This window comes from Phoxinus phoxinus, assembly GCF_949152265.1.
Source record: "Phoxinus phoxinus genome assembly, chromosome: 18".
NCBI lineage: Eukaryota > Metazoa > Chordata > Actinopteri > Cypriniformes > Leuciscidae > Phoxinus > Phoxinus phoxinus.
Window position 1 is genome coordinate 23,403,703 of NC_136893.1, and position 12,125 is coordinate 23,415,827.

Genomic DNA, 12,125 nt, shown 5'->3' on the forward strand with positions numbered 1-12,125 from the left:
CACACAGATATGCACTCAAGTGCACAAATACACACTCTCACACAGAAGCATGATTTTTCTTTTAAAATGTCGTAGAAGCACACAATAAGGCAAGACTGGGTTTTGTGGGGGATGCTGTTCACATTCGATTCTTTGGTTAAGATATTACAGATTGGATAAACAGTTCTTTTTATGCAACATGTGCTCTTCATAATGCATACAAAATGTACCAAAATATGATGCCATAAATAATCAGATGATTGTCACTGATTACGTCCGACACAGTGTCAAGGCGATCGTCTTTAAAATCATATGTACTAACCACTGAAGGTGATTGTGGGTTTAAAACTAAAAACTAAATAAAAATTGATAAAAAAAAAAAATCAACAGCAAGCTGGATGCCATGTGTGGATCATAAAAAATAAAGAGAGTATTGAATCCACATACTGTATATGCTAACATCCCAAACCTAGAGTGTTTCTACATTACTGCAAGAACCTGAGAACACGTGGATCGGAATAGCCCGGATCTTATTGCACATTTTGATATGGAATTAAATGTTAATTTCACTTTGTGCTGTTCAAAATCCCCTGTTGACCAATGACATGCCTTACCACACTCAAAAAAGAATAAGAGAAAAGCTGAAATATTACAATTTTACATTAAAATACAATGTTTTTGTTAGGAAAATACTCAAGCACCTAGTTAAGTGTAATTGCTTTGGCGATGATGTAATTAGCATAGAGTTCTTGTATTAAAAACACTGAGAAGTTTAAAGCAAGTGTTACATGCTGAGATTTGTTGTCTTTATAACCCCCATTATAAAAATAGTGAATTCGCCCTCTTCTGCTTTGGACTATGTAACCTGATCTACTGAATTTTCCTGCTTACTCGCCAGTATGGCGAAGGTAGACACAAAAGTGATAAGGCACTCAAAATGAGGGCAATCGAGTAAAACCATGCATATGTACTGTCTTTCACAATAATCATTATGGCAAAATGGCTTTATTTGGAAGCTTGTTTCCACCAAAAAAAAAAAAAAAAAAAGAAGTAATTGTGACTTTTCTTACAATCCTAACTTTTATTCTCACAATTGTGATCTCCCCCCCAATTTTTTCTCGCAATTGTACGTTTATATGCTGCAATTCAAGACTTTTTCCTTGCAATTGTGAGTTATATCTTACAATTCTGACTTTTTCCTTGCAAAAGCGAGTCTATATCTCACAATTTTGAATTCTTTTCTCGCAATTGTGAGTTTTTAATCACAATTAAAAAAAAATCCGCGATTGTGTTTATATCTCACAATTCAGCCTTCTCTACTTTTTTCTGACTTTATGGGCCCTATTTTAAGGATATGAAACGCAAGTATCAAACGCAAAACACAAGTAACTTTGTGGGTGGATCTTGCAAATCTATAATGGGTTGGTCTGAAGTAGCTTTATTGTTCATAGGTGTGGTTTGGGCGTAACGTGCAATAAACCAATCAGAGCGTCCTCTCACATTCCCTTTAAGAGCAGGCGCGCTTGTTCCATGGTGGATTGCTATTATAACGGCGGATTTGCCAGCGCAGGCAACTTACATGATGGTAACACGGTGATTTCGCAGTCTTTAGAATTTTGTTTCCTGGTTTTTGACTGACAACAGGTTTGATACGTCATTACTGGAATTAGCCTGAATAATTTGGGTAAATGTAAGCTAGATTTATGCCTATTTTTTCACATCTTCATGGACACCACAATGATTTCCCTCGTGTGGTAATATTTTTTCTTGTAATTATGTATGGTTTGCAAAAATATGAACTGCTGCGTCTGTGTAGATGAGAGAAGCAAAGTGTATGCGCGTTGTGCACACGCTACATTATGGCCAAGCATGCGCCAGTAAAATAGCATCTGAATAATGCGCCACTTTCTTTAGACTAGTTTTTTCCTGGTCTGTGGCGGAATTTGTTTTCTCAAACTGCAAAATAGCAGCAGGGAACGTTTGCGCCGGAACACGCCTCCTCTTTTCGCTGAACTTTATATCTCAAAATTCGAACTTTTCTACTTTTATCTCGCAAAAGCAAGTTATCACAATTCTGACTTTCTCGCAATTGTGAGTTATCACAGTTCTAACTTTTTTCTCACAATTCCGAATTTTTTCTCACAAATGTGAGTTTATATCTCGTAATTCTCAATTTTTATCTCAGAATTGTGAGATAAATGTTGCAATTACCTTTTTTTTTTTTTATTCCATGGCAGAAACAAGCTTCCATTTTTTAAACCAAAACGTTGCAGTAAAAATGCTCCAGAAGCACTTCGTGTAACACCAGGAGGTAGAAAAAACACACATTTGCACTTTCCAAAACTGAAAATCAAGCCAAATCGAGAGCAAACCTTGCAAAAGTGTGTAACATTCACGTAACTTGCGCTTTCCATCTAAACAAACATTCAGTGTCTTTTCCTATAAAACAAATTCCTATTTACAAGACTTTCTCATCCTTCTGAGCACAATCTGAACCCCGATCAAAGGTCAGAGGTAGCAGGCTTCTGCGTCTAAACCAAAGATTGTGAAAAAAGGACAGTCAGAACAAACATATGCTATCACAAAGTTCCTGATTGGAGAAAGACTTGTATTAACCAGCATTCCTTTCCTATTCGCTTACGATCACTTTTAAAAAGACCTTTGTGCCTTCAGAGTCTAGTACCATAAACATGACAAAGGTCATTATCAGAATTAACCCACCACAGATTTCCAAAACCTCTCCTCTCGCAAAACGGTAAGCAAAAAGGAAGAAATAGAATTATCCCTGAAAGTACATTTTCTTTTCCTTTTAAGGAACACGACTAAATATACAACACAACCTAGTGCAGAGGATCCTGGTTTGTGTTCTGTCCATGATTGTGTTTATGAGCTTCAGGTTTGTCTAATTTTCTTTTCCTCTTTTTGTTCGTACGTATTCGATGACCAGCGTCTGGAGGTGTTTGGGCACAGCGGTCATTCAGTCCTTGACGAGTCTGTAAACGTGATACTGTGCTCCGTGGTCACTTGTAGACACCTCGAACACAAACGCAATGCAAAGCAAAGTCTCTTGTGTGTCTCTGTTTGTGACAACCTGGGGAGGAAAAAAACACTTTAGGGAAAACTGCAGTACTGTAGAAGACTACATAGTAATGAAAGCATGACATACGCTGGGAAATACATTTTTATTTTTACTGTATTACAACCATAATGATAAATGACTTTCGTTGGATTCTGTTTTTTTGTTTTTTTTTCTGATTTGCATTTTTAATCAATACTGTACAAATACAACTCACGTTGAAGTCAAATTTGGTGACTAATTTAAATTTAAATTGAAGTAGCAAGTGTATTGTAAAAAAAATATTTCATTTTGAAAGTAAGAAAAAAATCAGACAATCATTTTATACAAAAATTATAATTGATCAATATTGATAAGAATGTTTTTTGGTGTTCAATAGCAAAACTGAGTACTGATTTTTGACAGTACTGAGCTTACGAATAAACTAGCGTTAAAAAATGTTGGGGATAGTACGATTTTTAAATACATTTATATTATCAAAAATACAGTAAAAACAGTAATATTGTGAAATATTATGACAATTTAAAATATCTTTTATACTTGAATATATTGTCAAATGTAATTTATTCCTGTGACGCAAAGTTGAATTTCCAGCATCATTACTCCAGTCTTCAGTGTCACATCATCCTTCAGAAATCATTCTAATATGATGATTTGATGATTTAAGAAAGATTTCTTCTTATTATCAATGTTGAAAACAGTTTTTCTTTTCGGGATTCTTTGATGAACAGAAAGTTTAATAGAACAGACTGTTTAAAACAAAAGTCTTTTATAACAATGTAAAAGTCTTCAACTGTCATGTTGGATAAATGTAATGTGTCCTTGCTGAATAAATGTATTTCTTTAAAAAAAAGAAGAATTTCTTTAAAAAAAAGAACTCTATCAATCGATCTACGAACCACCGATCCAAATGCGCTGGACCCTATGAGATTCTACACAGTTCAGCGCATTTGGATCGGTGGTTCGTAGATCGATTGATAGAGTCTGTTTTTCAAAGATGGCTTCTGCTTATATACGTGAAGTTGACTGTATGTATAAAATATCTTCTTATTAAACTGTCTGGACACTGTCAAAGTTCTCAATGCTTCGGTTTGCATGTAGGGACCCTCATTATGCTGCCGTGTTAGTGTGGGGCTATTTTGAGCCTTGTTAGTGGTATTAACAAGCGATTTTTATTTGTCATTACTCCATGCCCCATATACTAGCGTTATACTAGCGTTATAGGCTAAACTGTTTTTAGAGATAAACCTATTTACATTCGATAATCATGAAAACAAATCTCAGATAACGGTTGACTAGGTAACAATGTGTAATTAGACCAAAGGTTCATTTTGCGCTGGAGTTCTCCTTTAAGACTAGAAGAGGCCTTAGGAGAGAGCTCTACACTACCCTCAATCCTCCTGAAGGAGAAATAGCAATAAGGAGAAATAGTGCTTTCAAGAGATCCGGCGAGGGAACACAGAGTTGGGTGCCTATGGCAGTGCTACACACTCATACTCTCCATCGCCGATCATCAAAGAACCTAGTCAACACCTGTTACCTCCATCAGCTGGAGGGAGCCACGGAGAAAGAGGGACGCTCAAGCTGATAACAACCACTTCTTTCTCTGAAGTTCACTATTATTTAAAAGACATTTACCACCGAACCCCTAGGGAAGCGATCTACTTGTTAGTCAGGTCTCCAAGGGAAATGAGCCAACGTATTCCCATCAAGCTACTACCTCCAGTGTAAACCGGAAGGGTCTACTAAGAGAGCGGGGCGCCGTAGCACCTCTCTCAACTACTTTCTGCCAAGTGGCCCTCATTGGCTGATAGTTGCCTATTCCTACAGTTCTAGCAAGGAGGTGTAGATGCACATCTACCTCTGGCCAAAGTGCTCTGCCATTCCATTACTCCTCGCAAACCATTAGGAAACACCACAATCTGGCTAACAACCCCTCTGTTAAAAGTGAACGGGTTGCATCATCTCACTGTGACCAACAGCTTCAGCGGCCTTCAGCAGACCTTACATCAGAGGGCAAGCTGAACAACAGCACTACTCTAGACCAGATAAGAAAGCAGATCGCCTCATATCACCATGACTTCACACTCCCACTTAACGTTAGTCCATTCTCTGGGCTTAAGCTCCAGAGGAGCAAACGAACAACAGCATTGCTCTGGACCAGATAACATAGCAGATCACATCATCTCACCGCGACTCTACGCTCTTGCTCTATGCCTCAGCCCTGCAAAAGCAGGAGGTTAGCATTAGGCAGAGTCCTCCTAGAGAAGCAAGCAGAGTGTCTGCTGTAATCCCCAAGCCCAGAAACCTAGTGAGGGTGACAGCTGAATAAAGCACTATCTACCTCGTTAACTCCTTCATTAGAAAACGCCTGCAGGTCCATGAAGGCAGACCCCAACACCACACTCTGGCAGCGCTACTGAGTGGAGAATGAGTGGACTCCATGGTGTGCAGAGACCTACTAGTCTAACCCGTGAGGTGCAGATACTTGACGGGCATCTCTAAAGAAAAGAGCCAAGCAAGAGAAGAGCTCCCTCACTGCCTCCTCCCTTTGAGAGAGAATCAAGCAAGAACAGAGCTTTACACTGCAAATGCATCGCTATGAGAGCATCCAACTCCCTCGAAAGCTAAACGTGCAACAATCAAACACTCAAATCTATCCCTCGAGAGAAAATCAAGCAAGAACAGAGCTCTTATCTTCACACTAACATTCAAACAAAGCGGCTTCCTGAAGACAACAAAGCTGTTGGCATGTAATACAAGCCTTTTGTATGCTCAGGCTCTCCATGTGACGTCGCTGGACTGCTGTCAGCCAATAGATTGGTCACAAGGTCACAAATTCACAGGGGGTGTGATGCAGTGACGAGTTCCATCGAAAGGGAACTTTTGACAGTAGTGTCAAATAATAAACAAACATTCTACATATATCATGAAATAAACAGGAATTAGTCCAAATAAATATATATATATTTTATATATATAATTATCATTTATAAATAAATTATTATTTATGTTGTATGGCTTGTAAATTGAATATGTTTGCAGCGATTAGGTAAATTCTTTATCCTTTTATTCTGATTCATACTTTGTGGTAATTGGCCAGTTCAATAAAAAAAAAAACACACTCATGAATTGGAAGTGGCCCAATCTTAAAGGTGCACTATGTAACTTTTTTTGTTTAATATACCCTCAATCCTTCTTCCAAATCCCCAAAAACAAACAATGGAACTTCGGCTTGCAAAAGTAGAACGCGACAGAGCTCATAATAAATGTATTATTCAACAGGCGAGTAAGGTATTTTGTTGAACAGATGGATTGCCATATGTAGCTTTCTAACAGAGATCATTGTAAAGCATTATTTATTGTGAAGGCTCATTTCATTATGGTTGTTGTAGCGCTGTGCTGGAATGTATTGTCATGGAAGTACCGTGTCTATTCACGGGTAAAGATACAGTAAGATCTTCAGCTAGTCAGCTTGAGATCCTCTCCATCTAAACTAGTTTTATCTTTTAAGCCTAGTAGTGAATGTTTTATGAGCAGTAAGATAACCATATGAATCCGCACAGTCAAGCAGAGCCGAAGCACAACCAAAACAATGTTCTTCCGCAAAATGTTATTTTTTAACTTCTAGAGGGCCAAAAGTTACAGTGTTCCTTTAAATTCAGAATTATGCGCCGTTTTCTCATTCGCTTACCTGCAGTATAGTGAAGTTCTCCAGGACACTGTTCATCATATATTTCTCTGGCAGGTGCTTGAGTTTATGGATGAAGTTGATCATGTATTCACACATGGGTGAGCGATGGATCCGGTAAACGTACCTCCCGCCCTCCACACGAGCATACTCTGTCTAGGGGTCAAAAAGGCAAACTATAGATGCTGACTTTATTTCTTTGAAACCACTACCATCTACAGTATATGACAAAAACACAGCTGCCTAATTATGAATAAATGGTGAACTCACTTCAACTTTCTCTACCACCTGCTTCCCAAAAGAACAGACTTTAGTGGACACAGTGATGGTCATGTTTTCAGCACTGCTGTACTGACTGCTGACCCCATAGAACGAGCCTGCGCCATCCTGAACGTTACTATTGTTCAGATCAGCCTGAAACAGATTACATAAAAATCACTTATCTCAGCTATATAAGTAGATGAATGCATGACATATCAATTTACAAACTAATAACATACCCTAGGTTTTCAGTATTGTGAATTTTCTAAGAACAGAATAACTCACCCAGAACTTGACCAGAAAGAAGGCGTTCTGAGGGCCTTTCTCATACAGCTCCTTCAGCCCTCCCTTCTTCTCTGGAAACTTGTCGTAGATCTGACGGATGTCCACGGCCTCCAGAAGAGGGTCTGAGTACGAGGGGTTTGTCTGGGCGATGTGGACAAACAGGTGCTTGCTGTACTGTGGATTAACAGGTGAAGAAGTAACATTTAATGTACTTTGAAACAAATACATGGAACATCGCCATTCCTGAAACACATTATGTATATGTTTTTGTCTTGTAAGGGCCGGTTCACACAGAATGCATTTTTGCTGTTAAAAACGAAAGACGCAGGGCAGTGGAAGGAAAAAAAACGCTAGGTCTAAAGTGTCTTTTAAAAGTTAAACTTCTTTTAACTTGAACACCGTGTTTTTAGAACGCCATCTAGCACATTTACATTGAAAAACAATGGAAAAGTAACGCATTCTGTGTGAACGGCTCCTAACAGTGTTATTGAAAATTATTTAAATAAAATAAAACATACATTTTAGATGAAAAACTTAAACTTAAAAAACTTAAATGAAAATTAGAAATGTTGTATGGGCTTCTAAATGAAATGAGTAAAATAAGTACAATTACTAAACCGATAACTGAAATAAAAGTAACGCAAAATATTTGCGAGAGATTGCAAAAGCACTGACTTTTTCCTCTCATATTTTTTTCCACAAACATGTCCCTTTAGGGGCTCTGTGCAAAATTACTAAAACAAACTTAAAATAAAAGCTAATTCAAACCAGTACACTATATAAAATTATATAATTTTTTACTGTAAAACACAACAGTAAAATTATGTTAATTGGTTAACAGTAAGTTATCATCCAAGATATCCATGTCTTTCTTCAGTCGAAAAGAAATTAAGGTTTTTGAGGAAAACATTCCAGGATTTTTCTACACAGAATGGACTTCAATGGCAACCATCTCTCCCAATGTTCAAAAGAAGGTTCAAATGTCCGTCTCAATGCAGGTTCAAAGTCTCGACACAGAAATAAGTAGGGATGTCCAGATCCGATCACGTGGTTTCAGACTCGATCGGAATCGGACGTTACCTCCCGATCAGGACTCGGATATATATGTATATATATTCTCATTATTTTTTAACACATCTATAGTTATGCGGTGGCACAGAGTTAGACCCTTTTGACTCCACACAGAAACAGCAACGCGTGCGGCATGACATCACTTTGTTGACATCACGAAAAGTGAAGAATTTGTTATTTATTACTTGATTGTTCAAGCTACCTCACAGAAGTGCTCTGTTTGTTAACAGAGTTGTTGAATGTTAAAATAAAGTGAATTAAATAAAAAATAAGGAACATCCTGGATCTGTTTTTTTGCCCTTCTTTATTCTTTTTTAAAAATGTATTATAGAAGTATCGGATCGGGACTCGGTATCGGTAGATACTCAAAATTAAATGACTCGGACTCGAGGGCAAAAAAAACTGATCGTGACATCCCTAGAAATAAGGGTCTTATCTAGCGATCGGTCATTTAAAAAAAAAAAAAAATGTTTATATACTTTTTAACCACAATAGTTCGTCTTGTGCTGGTCTGCGACGCGCCACGTATTACGTCATCACGTTGGAAAGGTCACGTTCACGTCATCTGTCTAAGTTATTTGTCTGTGTACTCCGGTTCAAAAAAGTAGAGAAGGGCGAAAAACTCAATCTCATTTTCTACTCCAACTTCAAAATCGTCCGACATCTTTGTTTTAATTAATTTTTATTTGTATTTTTTCGTGACCTTTCCAACGTGATGACATAATATGTGGCGCGTCGCAGACCAGCACAAGACGAACAATTGTGGTTAAGAAAGTATCTACTTTTTTTTTTTTTTTTACCGATCGTTTCTTTAGATAAGACCCTTATTTCTCGACTGGGGTCGTGCAGAGACTTTGAAGCTGCATTGAGACGGACATTTGAATCTTCTTTTGAACATTGGGAGAGATGGTTGCCATTAAAGTTCACTCTGTGTAGAAAAATCCTGGAATGTTTTCCTCAAAAACCTAAATTTCTTTTCTTCTGAAGAAAGAAAGACATGGATATCTTGGATGACATCGGGGTGAGTAAACTATAAGGAATTTTTTGTGAACTACCGGTAATCCTTTAAGTGACGGTTTTTAATTTGAATAAATGTATCTTCTTCGTTCCTTTTCGACGTTTCACTGCATCTTGGCATTGATGCTATAGGGAACGCCATCATCTTGACCGGTGTCTCCAATATTCTCAGCAAAACGCTCACTCACAGTGTCAGGGTCTCTCTGGACCTCCATGAAGGCCGAGTACTCCAGCATGCGGAGTTTCCCGGAGGCGATGGTCCGGTCCTGCCACACAGGCATGGCAGTGCTGGTCGGGGGGAGGGAGGTGGGCAACTGCTCGTAACCTGTGGAGAAAACATGCTGGTTTAGGCCCGGGCGGGTCAGTCCGAGTTCAGATATAATCCCAGCACTGCTCTTACTTGATATGGGCGTAGGCAGTGGCGGCTGAAGGCTGGAGTACGGGTTCGGTGCAAAGGGCTTGATGCTAGAAAAACACAGAGAAGCATCAGCAGGCTCTCACAACAACACTGTGGATTAGACCAGGAATCATAGAGATACTCACTCCTGAGAAGGTCCAGGCTGTCCTGGGATGGGGCCGGGCCAAAACTACACAACAAAACAGAGAACAATGGAAGTTTGAGGGTGAAGTTAGAGAATTGAGGGGTGACTGGTCCTTGGACTCTGAACTAACCCTGGCTGGAGGAGGGTAGGGGTGCTGAGGAAGAGGAGGCATCTGACTCTTCATCACGCTGGCAGAAACGATCTGAGCGGAGGACAGAGCGGCCATGTTCTGCAGGGCTTTGTCTTTGGAAGCCTGATCCTGAGAAAGACGCAACAAGGGCTTCATTAAAAAAAATATATCAGAAATTACCCAGGATTGAAAGAACTTCAGAACTTTCATAATACTATTTCTAAGATGCATTTTACAATTGGAATGTTGTTTTTTTTAAGTAATAAATTAATATCATACACAGACACAATATTATACTAAATTATATATACTTAATTAACATTCAAGAAATGTATTTAAATCAATTAATAACAATAATAAAGTGTATGAGTAATGCTAAATATTAATAATAGCTTACTTTAATGTATGATAATATGCAATCTTTATGAAAAACAGATATGTACACTACAGTTCAAAAGTTTGGGGTCAGTAAGTTTTTTTTTTTTTTTAAAGAAAAATGTATACTTTTATTCATCAAGAATGCATTCAGTTGATCAAAAGTGACAGTAAAGGCTTGTGTAATGTTACAAAAGATTTCTATATCAAATATTTGTTTTGTTTATCAAACAATCCCGAAGAAAGGGATCATGTTTCCACAAAAATATGAAGCAGCACAACTGTTTTCAACATTGATAATAATAATAAAACATGTTTCTTGAGCATCAAATAATCATATTAGAATGATTTCTGGAGGATCATGTGACTGAAGACTGGAGAAATGATGCTGAAAATTCAGCTTTGATCACAGGAATCATTTACGTTTTAAAATGTATTACAATAGAAATTTGATTTTGTAATAATATTTTACAATATTACTATTTATATTGTATTAACGGTATTTGACTAAAAAAAAATGCAGCCTTGGTGAGTAAAAGAGGCTTCTTTCAAAAATCAAAATACAAAAAAAATAATCTTCCCAACCGTAAACCTTTGAATTGTAATTTTAGTGCAAGAGCTACATGCTAAATGGTTTAGACAAACATGCAAAAATCATGCTTATAAAGGGCACATGTGATGCATGATCCAGCCACCAAAACAAAATACATTATTACACACGATAACAGCAGAGAACACTTGAACAGCTTAAACGTTCAGTCGGGAGAGAAGACAAAGAATTAGACAGAATGAAGGCGACAGGAGTCTGTCCCAACCAGGAAGTAAAGTGATAAATAAACCAGATGTAGTGTTCAAATGTAAACAATTTCTTTTAAATTTCTTTAAGAGTTAAGTCCATGGCTGAGTTGTGTACACATAGGTACATAGAAGAGAATAACTAAATATAACTAGTGTAATAAACCCTCACATGAAACGACAGAATAAAACTCTCAAAATAATGTGTTTCTGAGTTTGCAGGTATAAAAACAAAAACAAATATTTAAGCCAAAAATGAAATGGAAAACAGCAAAAGTGGTAGCTAAATTCATCCGGTGAGACGGGCAGCCAAAGCATCGCGCTGCACAAACTGAAGCTCAAATCAGTGAAAGCTGAGCGTCTGCAGGCGTCGGTGCGCATGAAGCTCTGCAGGCAAAGCAGACTTACAAAACATTTCACTTACCAAGTTCATGGCCTATAAAAAAAAAATTGAAAGGAAGAGAAACTGTTAAAAAAACGCTGCGGAGACAAACAGATCAGATGACACACTGATCAAATGACTCTGACTTCAGGTGTGCCGAGAGGCCTGCGCTTTCCCTTCTGACACTGTGCGTTCAGATAGCGCAGAATAGAGCTCTCTTCAACTACTCCGCTCATTGCCCATTTCACCCACTGTTGGAACAAAGTGAACCGATGACTTCCTGGAAGAACAATCACAGTTCTCCATTTCACATCTTTAAGGAGGTCATGTGTTTACTTCCCCTTTTATACCAGACTCGGCTGATAAAAGCCGGATTATTAACCATGCGGAAAACCTGAATATGCTCGTTTATTTTTATATGTATTCATGTATCAAAATAAGGATGTTTATAGAACAATGTTAAATACACCAATAATGTGCATTATGTAATGTGTCAACAAAAAGGATTTCTGCTGATTTTG

General features: G+C 37.9%; 1 protein-coding gene across 8 annotated transcripts in view; it reads right to left on the bottom strand.

Annotated features, from left to right (window-relative positions):
• tead3a (TEA domain family member 3 a) overlaps positions 1-12,125 on the bottom strand; it is a 39,856-nt gene that overhangs the window by 175 nt on the left and 27,556 nt on the right. For 3 of the 8 annotated variants that reach the window (XM_079587481.1, XM_079587482.1, XM_079587479.1), the window contains 9 exons: positions 11,647-11,658; positions 10,053-10,181; positions 9,924-9,967; positions 9,781-9,845; positions 9,569-9,705; positions 7,293-7,466; positions 7,017-7,160; positions 6,750-6,902; positions 1-3,070 (listed from right to left, as the gene is read on the bottom strand). The exon at positions 1-3,070 is cut by the window's left edge and continues 175 nt beyond it. In XM_079587481.1, coding sequence (XP_079443607.1) covers positions 2,957-3,070; positions 6,750-6,902; positions 7,017-7,160; positions 7,293-7,466; positions 9,569-9,705; positions 9,781-9,845; positions 9,924-9,967; positions 10,053-10,181; positions 11,647-11,658 — 972 coding nt within the window. In that variant the 3' untranslated portion in view covers positions 1-2,956. Of the gene's footprint in view, positions 3,071-6,749; positions 6,903-7,016; positions 7,161-7,292; positions 7,467-9,568; positions 9,846-9,923; positions 9,968-10,052; positions 10,182-11,646; positions 11,659-12,125 lie in introns of all 8 variants that reach the window. The other 5 variants (XM_079587484.1, XM_079587483.1, XM_079587480.1 and 2 more) reach the window with 2 other exon arrangements.